Below are 15,630 nucleotides of genomic sequence, written 5' to 3' on the forward strand. Positions count from 1 at the left end.
TGTACTTTCCTTTATATGTACAGGTTTTCATTGAACCACCTCAAGAGACCAGCACCTCAACACGTAAAACAAGGGCCACACTACACATACATACACAGTGGTATACAAACAATCTTGTAGAAGAATAAGCTTTAGTTTTTCTGCTTTGGGGGTTCTGCCAGGATATGTGAAAAGAACAAAACTGCGCTCTCCAGATGGAAAAAGCTCCAGTTGCAGAGCAGCGTCGTCTTGGGGGAACTTGGGGGAACAGAACCCGTGGAGTCCAGTTCACCAGCGAGTAACGCTGCCATGCTTACCTTGTACAGGTGGCACTATTACACAAAAACTACAGTCGGTACACTTCAGCATGTTAACAACAATCAGTCAGCAGAAACACAGTGTGACCGACAACCCGAAAATGGTGCGATCCTCGTTCAAAACTGTAAGATTTCGAATGAGTGGACATTAATGTTCAGCCGTTTTAGAAAATGCGACAGACCCGTGTGATTAATGTAGGTCGGTGGAGACGAAGCAGAAGGACACGTCGACGATCGACGTGCGCCCTGAACAACCAGTAAGGATTATTGCACACGACTCATCTAAGGCCTCTTCGCCGTTATCACGAGGACATTTAAAAAAAAAATAAAAATCCAAGGCCCTCACAGAGCAATCCATCTTTAAATAACTATATATATATATATATATATATTTACACTTCATAATCAGATGTCGCCAGCACGGGGTCCTCGGACAGCTGAAAAGTGCTGAAATGAAAATATACTGTGATAATCTTCATCATTGTACAAATTGGTCGACAGAAATGGAAATCCAGCTGGATGCGTGAAATAAAAAAACGTCACGGAATCATTGTTGGAAAAAGAAAAGACGCTGAAAATTCAAATTTTTGATTTTTTTTTTTTCATGGTCAAGTTCAGTAACATGCAACAAAGCAACATAAATCTGAGAAGCTAAAGCCGGACGGCTGATTAAAAGTATTAATACTTGAGTAACAGATGAGGTGCAGCCTAAGCAGCGCGTGTGCTCCTCGTGCATCGCCTTGTTAGAAGGACACTGATGTAAAAAGCTACTTCACACATCTTCTCCCACTATAAGACACTGATAAATCATTCATACTGCATTTACAAGAAATTGATACAATTGATTTTTTTGTTACCAAAAAAAAGATGAGATGGTCGTCAACACACTGAGCCCAGACTAAGCTAACCCTTCCCTTTTCAACATTTGATGTCAAATTAAAGAACAAGCTTTGCAGTTTTGGAACCTGATGATGAAAGAATGAAAAAAGAAGAAGATGACCAGACTGCATCGTCAGGCCAATTTGTGTTCACAAAGATGGAGGTGTTGTGGTGCTGCAGTGGAACCAGGGAGACTCTCGACACCCCCTTTCAGATCCACGGAGGAGCCTCCTGTCTGCAGATCGGTGACTGCAGGCTCGACAGTGCTACACTTCAAGCTACCTCCCACTGGGGCTTAGACATTTGTTTTTTTTTGTTTTTACGCCAACTCTCTGATCCCTTTAGACATGCAGCAAATCCTAAAAATAGTCTGGAGAGGCAACGCAGACACAGAAGCCTGAAACTGAGCAGATGTGAAGCCATTGTGTTCCTTCTTGTTCTGATGGTTCAGGAAGTGGAATCCACTCGATCATTCACGATATGAACACAGAACCTTCCTGAATATTACCGAGTTGGGATTAAACTCAACCCACGACGACATGTGGACATTCCCAAGAACGTCAAGTACAAAATAGTAGGAAACCTTCAGCATTTAAAGAGCACAGCACAGAGGAAGAAGTTCCCGCCTCAACCTTTTTGTCTGGTCAAGTAGAAATGGAATTCAGGTCCAGGTTAATACGCCAGCTGAGAGTGAGTGAGAGTCAGAATCTATACCAGGTCATATTAAAAATACAGACAGCAAGACCCCTCGGAAGGATCGGGAATCTTCACATTCAACCAGTGTCCTGGTCTGTGAGGATTCAAGGCTCTTCTGTCCAAAGTTATTAAAAGAATATACTGAACCTGGCATCTTTTTTTTTTTTTTTAAATTTAGCCGAACAAGTCTTTGAGATCATTGTTGACGGACGCACTATGTTTAATTCCACTTTGGTTAGCGGCAGCAGCCGGTTGAGAAAAGTTCTGCGGGCTGAAAAAAGGGTTTGCTTGCATCCCGAACCCGCTGGGCGCCCCGCCCATTCCCACCGGCGCGCCCTGCATCTGAGTCTGAGCGTTCTGGGCTGAACCGTACTGATTGAGCCAAGGGGTGTTGGTGCCCGGTGCCGCCTTTGGACCCATTTGGTTGAGGGTGACTTTGGTCTGGCTGGGAGAAAAAAGACTGTCCAAGGCAGACAAGTCGGGGGCTTTATTTGTCTGCCCGGTGGGTCCTTGACTCTGCGCGAGGGCTCCAAAGTTTGGGGTGCTGGTGGTGGTGGCCATCCCGCCGTAGAGCCCGGGGCCCGTGGGCCGCATGCCCATCCCCATGCCTCCTGTCTGAAAGCCCATGGGTGGGTTGAAGCCGTTGGACACCGGGGCACCCATTGAGCCCATCATGGGGCTGGAGGAGGGGAAGGTGGAGATGGTGGTGCCCTGCACCGGGGCTGGTCGTGCCGCGTTGGCCAAGGACATGCTGTTTAGAGAGGTCATGCTGTTGAGCAGGCTGCTCGTCAGATCCTTAGTCTGCAACAGAAACACGGGATGGAATTTATCAAACTAGCCGGAGTCGTTTGAGCACGTGTTTGTGTACACAGCGGCTTACAGGCGTTACCTTTGTGTTGGTGGTGTTGGCTGGTTTGATACTCTGCGGTGCTAATGGCTGCTGGTTCCTCAGTTTGGCTGCCTGCTCCTGCTCCTTAGCCAATCGCTGCTTCTCCTCTAGAGTCAGGGACATCTAGGGAGGAGCAAAGAGAGAGAGAGAGAGAGAGAGAGACCATGAACACATTGTCCATTAAGCATGTCGTCCAAAGGTGAAGATTTGAGTAAATGAGGTATGAAATTGTTTCCATACTCTATTAGGCTGTGGGGCTGCTGCTGCTGCAGATCCATTCTCTTTCCCATTAACCCCTGTGCTGCCAAAGATATCATCAATCTGAAAGAAAGAAACTTCCAAATAGAATCACTGCAGCACAGAGAGATAAAACATAACATTTCCATTCCAATTTCTAAGGTAAAATATGTATTTTCTTAAATCACACAGCACTGTAAATATACCCATACGGTCATACAATCGACCTCTCACCTGGTTGCCACTGCTGGGTGGGCTCGTGGTCTTCTCTGATTGGCTCCCTGGGTTTGAGATGTTTATACTCCTGTTGGAAGACACACAATGAACAAAAATCAGAAAGGAAAGGAATTTAAATCGAGCTATTTATACAAGCCTGGTTAGTCCCACCATTATCATATTCATGTGGCCAGTATCAAATGCTATTGGATGTTATAGCTAATTTGTATAAAATTCACATTAACAAGTATAACCATTTCATATTTAGTCACTGAGAGAAGTGATTTAAAATTGTGACAGACACCTCTGCTGCTCCTGCATGAGATGCAGCTGCTCCAACTTGGTCTTGTGTTCGGCCTCCATGCGACTCAGCATGTCCCGAATCACCACCATGAAGGAGTTAAACTGAAACATATCAAACAATAACACATAAGAGGGACCTAAAACAAGAGGAATTACATGAAATAGAATGATGCAGACGATGAACAAGATGTAAAAGTATGCATGTGTGCTTGGCTGTGTAGTACCTGGTTAAGGTTGAGGTTGTTGTCTATACTAAGAGAGACAAGGTGGGGCAGGCTCTTGGTGGCCAGGTGCTCTTTGGGGATGCCCAACTTCTTGTGGCTGAAGGTGCACTTATAGATTCCTAAAGTGGGGAGTGGGGAAAGTCAAATAACCGATCCTCAAGTGTTTAAAAAACACGCGAGTAGGAAGCCGAGCGCGGCCACTTTCTTTACCTAGCATGCCCATGAGTACCGCTGGTTCTCTGGAGGGGATCTGCTGTAGGAAGGGCAGGATCTCGTCAATGACGAACCACTTGTCGAGGTATTCCAAAATCTTCCCCAGACACACCAGAGAGTTCACTCGTACCTACACAGGAGCAAAAGGAAGATGCAAGAGACAATTTAAAAGGCATGTACCCCTGCCTATATGCATAGGCAGGGGGTACAAGCTGACGATGATGCAGACTCACAGCAAGTGATGAGGTCTGTAGGCAGGCGGATTTGACTCGAGGGATGAGGGAGTTCTTCATGGACGGGTAGTCAATCAGGTTGGCAAACGTCGGGATGATGTTCAGGCACAGCTCCTGCTCGGACAGATAAGATGTTATGGAATCTGCCATCTCTATGACGCCAAGAGCATTCATACAATATCATTGTATATTCCGCCTCCTGTACCTGAATCTGTACAGAAGGAGCTTCCAGCGCTCTGTAGACCATAGGAAGCACGCTGTTTTTGATGTCCTCCGAGGGCGTCTTGGTCAACAGAAGGTCCATCTTCTGCAGGAATATCAGCAGGATCTGCACAGCACAGGGGCCCAGTTAGGAACACAAGCGTCGAAAAGCGTGACGCTATTTTCTACACGTGGTTAAAGTAAGGCAGTGGAAGTTAACGGAGACGGTGCTTTTCAGTGGCTGCTTTAGTGTAGCTCTTAGCACAGACAGACAACACAACGCACAGGCTAGCTGATGTGACAGCGGAGACCACTCACCATGTTACTAGCCTGAAGAAGCATGGGAAGAAAAAATACAGAGAAAGACAAGTCTTGATGAGGAGGCAGACCAAACCCAAACAGAGCATGCCCTTTAGTCATATTCAACTTTCAAATATCAAACACACAAATGTCAAAAGGGGGAAAATATCATGCAAAGATTCAAAGAGGGCAATCACACTTTACTGAGCGCACATTACCTGAGTGCACGTCATTACTTAAGTGCATTGCTCGCCTACCAGCACATGCTTAGACTACAAAAGTAACGTTGAGCAGTTGTGTTGCAGTCACGTGCATGAGAACACTGTATGCGTGTCTACCTGAACGGGCTCCTGCTGCTTGAAAACGGGCGTGAGGTCGGGCATGATGAGACGAACGTACTCCTCCTTGGTGCACTCCTCGGCGATCAGCAGCACGTTGGGCAGCACGAAGGGCACCATGTCCGGGTTGACAAACTCGGAGGTCAGTGCCGGCAGGATACGATACACCACCACTCTCTGAGAGAAGGGAAAAAAACTCAATGTCAGGAGCCACGAAAGAGCGCTCAAGCAGCACTACCGTAGGTTCACAGTGAGTTCATCAACAGTAGCGTTGGGTAAAAGAAGTACAGAGAAAAAGGAATACAAAACAGGAACAAAAACAACAGGAACCAGTTGAAGAAAATATATTTCTAAGAAACAGACCCAGACCTTGTGTTTGAGTGTGAGAGTTTACACGACACAACTAAACAGAGAGCATGTGAGAGCTTGTGTTCTGATAGATATGGGAGTTTCCTATACAAGATGAACGAATTACCTTTGGTAGTTTGGGCAGGACTTTGGGGAGGCTTTTGTAGAACTGGGACTTCTGTAGGTTGTCCCTCTGGAAGAGGGAGTCAAAGTACTGCAGGGTCACAGCACCCACGTCGTCAAAGAATGGAATCTGATTTTTACACAAAAGAAAGAAATGTTGTCCTTTTAAAGACGATGAAAATGAGCCATTGCTTGGGTCTTCATGCGCGTCGTGACGATGCAAACCTTGGTCATCTGGTCTGCATCCGGTCGGACGTTGGGTGTGATGCTGAGCAGCATTTTGACGTGCTCCCGAACCTCCTCTGGGATCTTGTTCAACACTGCTGGGCTTATGCTGCTCAGCTGCAATGGAAAGACACAGGAAGCACGGCGCGGGACAGAGAAGAGGAGAATAAAACCAGTGTTTGATAAAGCATGCGTGGAAAGAAAATAATTGCCCTGTATTGTCGTACAATTGCTAGAATTCTCTGAGAGCTTTATGATCCTTTGTCACGCTCTCTAATGTGCGGCACACCTCCACCCACCTGGTCCAGCTGCCTGCTGAAGCTCTTAAATATGTCATGCTTGTTGACTTGGAAAACAGGCTTGCCCTCATTGAAGACGGCGTGCATGACCACGCCCAGTGAGTACATGTCCGAGGCCGAGTCACAGCTGACGGACAGGATGTACTCGGGGGCCAGGTACTCAGGGTTGGGGAGGCAGAGTGGAGGCAGGTTGGGCTCCCACTCTTTACATGTGTACTTGGGCTGAAGAGGATGAGACAGCGGGAGAATATAAAGATGTGGCAATACTGCAAGCAAGGCATTATTTTCAGTAGCGCATACATTGAAGGCGGTGAGCTTGGGAATAAGATGGACTGTACTAAAGTCGCAAAAAGGTCTGCAAACACACCTCGGCATCTGAGGGGTCGGTGGTGGAGATGCTGAAGTCGAAGCCCATGATCTTCCAGGCTCCGCTCTTGTTGAGGATGATGTTTTCTGGAGACAAGTTGCCGTGGACCATTTTCACCCCACTGTGGAGAAAGGTCAAACCCTCCGAGATCTGAAGGGATAGAAGAAGAAAAAAAGAAAATGTCGGTTTTGGTATGAAAGGGTGAAAATGCTTCTGTAATAACAGGATTAAGACTCTTGTGGTGGCTGAGTAGGATTGTTTCTAACTTGTGCGATTGACATTTTGACTGGAAAAAGACACCATTTCCAAAATTCATGACATGATTTTATCCGATGAAATGTTCAGTTTCGATCCATATTTGTTGGCATTAAGGCTTTCAAAAACGACATTTACACTTCAGTCAAAGGTTATTTAATATGAAAAAGAACAAACTGAATCAGCAGACGGCATTTTGGGTGATGACATTTGCATTTACGGTGGCTCTGAGTGGTCAAACTGACAATTGTATGTATTTTTAAACATGCAAAAATGTTTAGACAAAAAAATAAGGACTTGGTGTGCAAAGGCCTCAACTCATTTAACCAGGAACTTTTTTTGTTTTTAGTGTGATGACGTCGTAGAATATGACAAAAGACATTCAAAGGTTCATTCGAAAAACCTCAGTAGAAGCTGCAAATAGATTATTTGCTACGGCCACGCTTCAGTAACTCATATAAGATGGAAAAGGCTGAATGTGAGAAAAAACAATGACCATGTCGTAAAAACAACATACCACAGGAAGGTGAGTCTTTAAATGGAGCTGGTTCAACCGGCTTTGAGAACTAACAGAACATGAATGCATATTGGACTTCTAGACGTAGACGACGTGCTACTTAAACAGACAAGTTCTCATTCAAAAAGGTTTCAGTATACACCTGACAGGTGGACAGTGTGTGTGTTTATAGGGCTTGATGATTTACAAGGGAAAAAAATAAATACATAGCAAATAATTGGAGACAAATACAAAGAATAACCCTTAGCTGCAGCCCTACATCGAGCGAGCTGCACTCTTACCTGTAGCAAGCCATACTTGGTCTCCACGTCATAGAGTTTGTACTCCTTGATGTCCTTGGGCATGGGGCTGGGCAGGTTCTCCCACTGGCCCAGAACATTGGCCAGACTGGCAAAGACCGGCTCTGTGCAGAACGCCAAGCAGTCTCTGAGGGCCAAACACAGAGACAACATCAGTATAATTTCAGTATCAACAACAAAAAAAGAAAGTAAGCGCAAGACAGCCTCAACCCTCAGCATCGGGGTCATAAATTATTCAGGGACCAGTCCACAGAGGCTTTTGATCGCGACAAGCTTCTGCTCACATGTGCACAAACAGAGGCAACTCTCCCCGTGAATGTCAAGCCCCTCTTTAAGCTGGAGCTCATTCATTTCGCCCTTGAAACAAGTGCTTGTGTGCATGTGTGCGCGTGTTAATCACCGAGACTCTTCAAGAGGATGCTGCACCGTCAGGAGACGGGGGTGACGCAGTCTGGTCAGCTGTTGCACCCCTTTTTTCAGCGAATCGACGATTTGGTCCTTCTCAAATTTCTGATATTTGTCAATCGTCTTCTTATCGAACACAAACACTGCTACTTCCTGGAGGGTCAAACACAAACAACAAGGCACAAGACATTAGCTTCATCGAGTACCAATGATCCTCTGGTCCGTGGGAGGATATTAACACAACAAACCTGTTTAGTTGACTTCTTGGTGCCATTGTAGATCCTCCAGCACAAGCCGGGACCCCCGCTGGCGATATGTCGTCCAACCTCAAACTCCCGCGTCACCGGGTTGCCCATGACAGCGCTGGTGACATCCGCCGTCACTTTGGTGACGGTGCTTTTTAACTTGTTCAGCATAGACTCCATGTTCGCGCTTGTACCTGGCAGCTGAAGTGAGAGAGGTGGATCACAGACCACCCAGGACGAAGAAAATACAGTTTTTAACCAAACAGTCAAAATGTCAAAACAATGGTTTACAATCACTGAAAGAGGCAGCTGTAGCAAAAAGCCTTTCAATAATCCTTTCCCACATGCACTCTAATGCACCTGCTTGACAATGTGCACATGGATGTGCCCACCGGTGTCCTGCCTGTGCTGGCTGAGTAGAATAAGCACCGGAACAGCCTGAGCCGTCCCCCGAAATAAAACATGACTCACAGCAAACTCAGACACATTAAGGCTCTCTTTCAAAATACTTCAGAGTGACTTGAAAGCATGTTAGGCAACAGGAAGTCAGACAAAAGAACATGTCTGGCAGCTGTATAGCCAAGTTGTGTTGATGTGAACAGCTTCTTCAGGGTTGTATCAGTCTTACGTGGGCTTCTAGCACTTTGATGTCTATTTCACTGCAACAAGGCTTGTGAATTGAGATGTTACAGTGTGCATAATTAAATCCTTACAGATTCCGCTATAAAAAAAAACATCAAGCACGAGTATTACATGGATCAAAGCACACTCAATGTTAATCAGAATTTGAAGGCCCTTGCCAATTCTGTTACTCAACTGCAAGAGAATCATACTATTGCGGTATTATAAGTGTGTCATTGCTCATTATTTACTTTGTGATGGATAGACGGTCTGAGTCAAAAATGCATACCAAGAATCACTACACCAAACGCAAATCTATGGCTATAGCAAGGCCTACTAATTAAGATATATTTAATTAAATATGACCCCCTAGCACGAGGCTGTTTAAAGCGTTTACCTGCAACAGGTAGGACGGTGTATTTGCCAGAGATTAGCCCAGTCGTTAGCTAGCTAACGTTAGATAGCCGTCGGGATACCAGACAGTTTATACCATGACTAACATTGTTGTGGTTTTTGACAGGCTAGTAGTGATGAGCTAAGCAATCATTTCAACGTTGTGTTGAAGCAGTCAAATGTTGTATTCGTTGTACTCGGCGTGACTGTCACGTTTGATGGAGAAATAGCTTGATGTTAGCTAAGTTCATCGCGTTGTTTAGCCTGTGCGCACAAAGCAACAATGCGCAAGTAGACAGTGACGTTATGGTCATTACCGCTACGGACCCGTGTCATTCCGACACCCTCCAGCTACATACCTCGATATGAAGAGGGCTCTCGCTTTTATTTTCTTGTTATCCACTGACTCTCAGCTGTCAGTAATGGCTGAGAGACACAGCCCCCATGTCTTCCAGTGGCATACGATATGAGGTAACGTTAGCTTTAGTGCGCTAGTGGACGAGCAACCCTACTTCCGGGTTGTCAGGTGGGTGCGACGTCATCTGAGGCTGCACTGTTCTGCAAATAAACTGTGCATCAAGTCTCTAAAGTATACTCTAAAGAGTATGTGAACAAGAATTATATTTAAAAAATGCAGTTGCAATATGGCTGGCATTTTGAATCAGGTAATCTATGTGGCGGTCACATCATTTGGTGTAGTATGGGGGGGATGTGTGTGGAAAAGAAATCACTGTAATTCATTAATAACCTCTGTAGAAATATCTAATTGTAACTGTCGCTTGTTAGCAAACCCAGAAGAAGATCCATGAACTCCACTAGTACACACACACTAAAAAAACTACAGCAAAGTCTTGTTTGAGTGAACATCAGTTCAAACTTTTATTAGACGTGTTGTCACAAAAGACAATAAAGCATGTTTCAGCATCATAAAGTGCAATCGAACTTGATTTCAGTGACTGTAGAGAACAAAACAGGCAGACTGAAATGAGATTTGCCTCCAAATTACTTCTGCATTACCATGGCAAATAATTAAAATACAATCTAAATGAGGCATCACGCTTAACCACAGATTAAGTTAGTAGTCTAACATAACATTAAGTCATTATTTAGCACACACGTCTCTCAAGTAAAATTCTCACAATCAAAAGACATTTGATCAATGCTTAAAACCCCTGTAAATTCAAACACATTATATTAAACTGAGCTATGGTTAGCCGATCTGCTTCCATTTCATATTAGTTTTAATTTTTTGGAATCTTCACCGGAAGATCTGTCTTCATTTCTAACAAAAACAAGTCAGTGTTAAACCTTATTCACCTACATTAGTGTTGCGTTTATTTGTCCTTAACCACACTACAGGAAGCCTGGAAAACAACAAAATAATAGTCACAATAGTGTTATTCTTCATTAGACATGTAGAAATATTAATGCCTGATCAAAGTGCACAGCATTACTTCTATACACCACATGTCCAAAAGCATTTCCAATAGTTTATCCAAATACAGCATCCATACCTGGACCAGGAAGTAACACCGATGAGTACACAAGCTTTACACCGATTGCAGCCGCAAAACATCTGGCTGAAAAATGAGGTCTGATCAAATTCAAGCGTATTATATCTCAAAATGCTTCAAATTGCGATGTTCATTAAATAGAAAATGCATCCAGTGCTACAGGACTATAAGAACTATATGTATTAAAACAAATAACATTATCTACAACCTCAATTATTGTAGGCTTCTTGTGATTTTAAAGGCATTTGGGGAGTCTACAGCCATGCTGCAGCAGCACCATTTGTATTAATTACAGTAATATCTACACAGATCAATCGCTAAAGACAGCTCGTTTGATTAGACCCATGATGTGCATTAACTTATTATCATTCTTCAGTGTAACAGCTGTACCACTGCAAACTGGCTTTGTGAAGTGCACCGAGGAAGCCAAACCAACGGCCCCGTCGGTTGTTTCAGAAAGTGCTGGAGAGATGCTGGAGGAAGACCACAGGGTGGTGTTTCTCAAACTCTTTGAGGAGCCTCCTCCTCTCCTTGGCAGGTATGGTTTCGCTGGAGGAAATATGGCGAAGAAGCTGCTTGAGGCTCTCCAGCGTGGTTGCCTCTCGCTGGTCCTCGTACTCCTGTGGCGTCACCTGCTGGCAGAAGGTGAACGCTGCAACACAGAGAGGGGAAGAGGACATTGGCGTTTTGACAATATGAAGTTTTCTGTACATGTATATGGTGTATATGTATTTGACTTACTGGCAATTGAGTCCGGGTCTATTCCCTGCTGCACAGTCCTTAGTGTTCTCCTCACAGCTTCAATAAGGGATGTGGGAGTCTGTATTTATTACAGGAAGAAAGAGTAAACATCATTAAGTGATGGGAACGCTGTCTTTAAAATAGCATGGTATTAAAACCTGAGTTAAAACGTAAGTGTACCTTGAAGAGCTCCGTGCAGTTGTCCATGAGAAACAGCACCAGGGTTTCGCTCTGGGGTCGAGTCAATTCATGATTCTGGACGATGGCTCTCTGAAAAGCGCGGCAGACTGAGGCCCTGTTATCAATCTGAGAGGAAACCCACCAGAAGGTCAACGATAGATACCAACACATTGCACAATGAACAGCATGGGCAGTGAACACCCTGACTGGTTTGGCCAAAAAGGACCTGTTTCTGAAGACGGCAAGCATCTGGGTGAGCCGCTGTAGCCATGAAGGCCAGTAGTCTCCGGAGTTCATCTCTCACGCTGGTCTCCAGCAGTCGGAAACACAGCTGAGATGCTTTGATGGCTTCCTGCACCTTCCCTTCACCTGGAAAGAAACAAGATGTGGGCATGAAAGGAGAGGGAAAAGGATTTAACCTTCATGGATGACAACAATGTCTCAGAGGCACGGCCACATTGTTTACACACTTTCCATCTGATGTCAACGTAAACCTGATCAAGTCTCACCCAGCGAGTTCAGAATTGCAGCGTGTATGTCCAGGTGGCGTCCTGAGAGAAGCGGAGCTTTTTCCTGTCCACCGTAGTACTTGGCAATGGTGTCAAAGAGCAGTCTCTTTTGGCTCGCCGTCTGCTCCGCCCGGTCCTCATCTGCCAAGGAGTCGACGACTTTGTGGCTGAGCTGTTCGCCTGCGACCACAATCAGCTGGTCGGGAAAGAGCTCCAAGCAGTCTGCCGCCGCCGACAGCCAGTCATCCAACCTGAAGACAGTCACGGTCACTGTTGGAAAACACGGACAAATATTTGTTGCTACCACAACTGCAAAAGCTTTTAATCAGAGCACTGACTTGGGCAGATTTAGGGTGTCGGACAGCTCTCTCTCCAGGCATGTGTTGGAGATAACCAGGTCCTGGGAGGCCAGAGGAGCTCTGCAGGTCTGGAGCTGAACCCTGGCAGGGGAGGTCAGGATACAGTCCAGCATGGGCAACTCCACTACATGCAGCAGCTGCAGCAGCGTCTGCTGCTTCCAAACCTCATCCACCACTAGGGAAGGAGGAGGAAAGAGCAGGAAGAGGAAAAAATATTGGGAAGCGGAAACTATCTGTCCACCATAAATGGACTGCTGTTTTCCCCACCATACTGGCTAATACTGACAGATTTGCTCCATCTTACCAGCTTTGGACAGAAAGGCAGAAGTAGCGGTGGTTGTGTTTAGAGCTGGAGACACGGTCGGTCGCAGGTTGATGGTCCTTAGCAGCCTCTCAACCCTCCTGTCTGACGACCCGACAGCCAGGGGATTGGAGATCGTCCTCAGTTCATTCAGCCTCCTGAAAACAAAAAGAAGCATTATGGTGATTAACAAGCGCTGTGGAAATATTTCAGGTGTGAACGTTACAAACAATATTCAATCTAATGCTTAATTAGGGGTTGGTTTAACTTCCGAATTTATGATTACGCAACTGAAACTCTGCCTTTTAAGACCAAGCAAAGACATCAAGAAAGAAAACAATCGCAAAACCAACCTGGAGCTCTTCTTCCTCTTAAGCCCCTGTGCCTCCTGGGGCATGTTTTCTGTGTCACTATTGCCCTCCTTCGTGGCAGAGTTGGGGAACGCTTTATATTCCAGAAAACGGTAAAGGCTGCAGCCGCCGTCCTCAAAGGTCACTTCCTTGTCCCTGCGAAACAGCTTCGTGCCCACCGGTTCGAACACCTTGGCCTCCATCAGAGCCTGGCAGAGCCGTGCAGCTTTGAGGCGCGACACTTCACTCGTGCAAAACACCACATTCTGCATCAAGTAACTTAGGACCGCGTCCACGGCGTCCGAGCCCGTGAAACACTCGGCGTGGACGCGTAGATGCCTTCTACGGCGGCGCACCTCCACCTGGAGCTGCAGGGCCTGGATGATGTTGTGCCACAGCTGGGTGGCACCGAAGGGCCCCGAGAAGCCTGGAGGTCAGAGGAAAAGGGGTCGAGGCCAGAGCTAAAAATGTTAAGATCAACTTCATGCAGCATAAGCCCATTGATTTACATGCCGTTACTGTACCGGATTTGAGGTTAGCTTATGTTCTACTGTATATCAAAAATGATGGTGGAGCAGTAAACGTTGCAGCCCTAACAGTATAGTTGTCCCTGACATATTCATCATTTCACTGGAAACCAGTAAGTGGAATATATATTACAGTACAGTAGATACACTCAGGTGCTTACTTGAGTATTTCCATATGCTTCGTTACATCCAAAACATGAGTTTATAAATGCTGATGATGCATTGTTATAGACTAAACTATGCGCTGACGTAGCTCCACGTCGCCCAACTGCAACAGTAAAAGTCAGCTTACACACCAATCATCAGTAATAACAATCCCATAATGTACTTTTTAAGTATTTTAGACGCCAACGCATTAACGTGTATTTACACGGCTATGGTTTGTTTGTGTGGCTGTATTCATACACAGGGAAGATTAGAGAACGTTCATTTGTTCAGCGTTAATACCCAGATCTTACCATTCTGTATATTTTCACGAAAACTTCTCGTTTGGCTGTTCAACCTTCTGAAACGAGGAGTTAAATCAACCGCCATTACGAGCTGTCCGTATGACGTAAGCATCCTCTTCTTCTTCGTCTTCCAAACAAAACCAAGTACCGCGCGTTGCTGCTCTCTACAGGCGGTAACTTGTACTGCGAGTCCTTTCTAATGTATGCCTCACAAAAATGGCCCTTCAAATATTTAGATACATTCTTTAAAGAAAACACACCAAAAAACGATTATGCAGTTGTTGTTTTTTTGCTTTATTTTCTGTCTTTCCTACATACTAGGATCATTGGTTCCAGCCTGCCCTCCATCCTGGACTTCTACACCTCCAGAGTCAGGAAACGGGCTGGAAAAAATCACTGCAGACCCTTCACACCTGGACACAAGCTGTTCCAACTCCTCCCCTCTGGCAGGCGCTACAGAGCACTGTACGCCAAAAACCACCAGACACAGGAACAGCTTATTTCCACTGGCCGTCACTCTGATGAACAATAAATAATAAATAAATAAGTCATACTGCACTACTCCCTCCTTTTGCACTATTACCGCCACTTGCACTATCACCTCAATTCTACTGCCATTGTTATGTATAGGTTTACGTTCACATGTGTATATATATATATATATCTACACACATTTTTTGGGGATACATATTTATACTTATATTGTATATAGCTGTTAAATATTTATACTTACATCTGTCCTACTTTTTTGCTGCCCTTTCTTATTCTTTATATATTTGTTCTTGTTTATTGTAAAATAGTGTACAATGAGAGAGGAGTGGAAACCGGGGCCAAATTCCATGTATGCGTACGTTTACATGGCCAATAAATCTGATTCTGATTCTGATATACATATTATATTGCACTGACTCCACCTGCCACACATTACATCCTGGATGGTTGTTCATTAACAAGCCAGGCCACAATGCTCCAGCTGTTACGTTTGTGAAATTATAACCAGCACCCACCCTTCTGTTCTTTCAATGAGTTTTGCCTTATCTAAATCTTACGCCTTTTTGCTTACCTACACAAATTGGTGAACATCATAATGAATTGCTGATGAACATAATGCAGCAAAACAATAGTCAATACTTGCATTCTACTATATTATATATAGAGAGAGAGGTGTTATTATTATTATTTACATTTTTTACAAACCGACTGTCTTTGCGGTGTGTTCAAGTTGGACGTGTGGAAACGCAAAAGGCAGCCTTTCGTCGTCGCTCGGGCTTTGATGGTGGTCTGGTGTGTCTGGGCCTTCAGTTCATCAGTTCACACCTGGCAATAGGATTCATCTCCACATGAGACCACTTGTGATGGGATCCAGCTTCCCTGCTCTATATGCAATAAACTGGTCGGGAGTTTGAGTTTTTCATTAGAATAAAATGTAAGGTGTGACTGGTGTGTAGCTCACAACCATGTGATAAGAAGCACACTGAGAGGAGGGTTAGGCTCACGTGACTTTGTCCTGTTTTTAATGTGTGAAATAACTTTGCCTCAATTGTGACTCAGAGTTTTGTAACGTATTTTAAAAGGTCT

At 44.9% G+C, this 15,630-nt stretch overlaps 2 protein-coding genes across 2 annotated transcripts; both read right to left on the bottom strand.

The window, feature by feature from the left end:
* Positions 1-7: 7 nt before the first annotated feature.
* scyl2 (SCY1 like pseudokinase 2) lies at positions 8-9,608 on the bottom strand. The gene is made up of 18 exons (XM_079183399.1): positions 9,482-9,608; positions 8,112-8,309; positions 7,859-8,016; positions 7,441-7,585; positions 6,388-6,537; positions 6,021-6,242; positions 5,722-5,838; positions 5,501-5,626; positions 5,026-5,202; positions 4,392-4,514; positions 4,187-4,300; positions 3,951-4,083; positions 3,741-3,859; positions 3,518-3,618; positions 3,232-3,301; positions 3,001-3,081; positions 2,761-2,883; positions 8-2,672 (listed from the first exon to the last, which is right to left on the bottom strand). The coding sequence occupies exons 2-18, from the start codon at positions 8,286-8,288 to the stop codon at positions 2,046-2,048; spliced, it is 2,763 nt and encodes a 920-aa protein (XP_079039525.1). The 5' UTR covers positions 8,289-8,309; positions 9,482-9,608; the 3' UTR covers positions 8-2,045.
* Positions 9,609-10,016: 408 nt separating this feature from the next.
* On the bottom strand, positions 10,017-14,137 carry depdc4 (DEP domain containing 4; the record flags this gene model as incomplete). The annotated part of the gene is made up of 9 exons (XM_079184141.1): positions 10,017-11,288; positions 11,378-11,456; positions 11,558-11,683; positions 11,784-11,926; positions 12,067-12,317; positions 12,405-12,600; positions 12,730-12,884; positions 13,080-13,503; positions 14,062-14,137. The coding sequence occupies 9 exons, from the start codon at positions 14,135-14,137 to the stop codon at positions 11,089-11,091; spliced, it is 1,650 nt and encodes a 549-aa protein (XP_079040267.1). The 3' UTR covers positions 10,017-11,088.
* Between the last annotated feature and the right edge of the window lie 1,493 nt (positions 14,138-15,630).

The sequence above is a fragment of the Pholis gunnellus genome (genome assembly GCF_910591455.1).
Source record: "Pholis gunnellus genome assembly, chromosome: 22".
NCBI classification, from domain to species: Eukaryota; Metazoa; Chordata; class Actinopteri; order Perciformes; family Pholidae; genus Pholis; species Pholis gunnellus.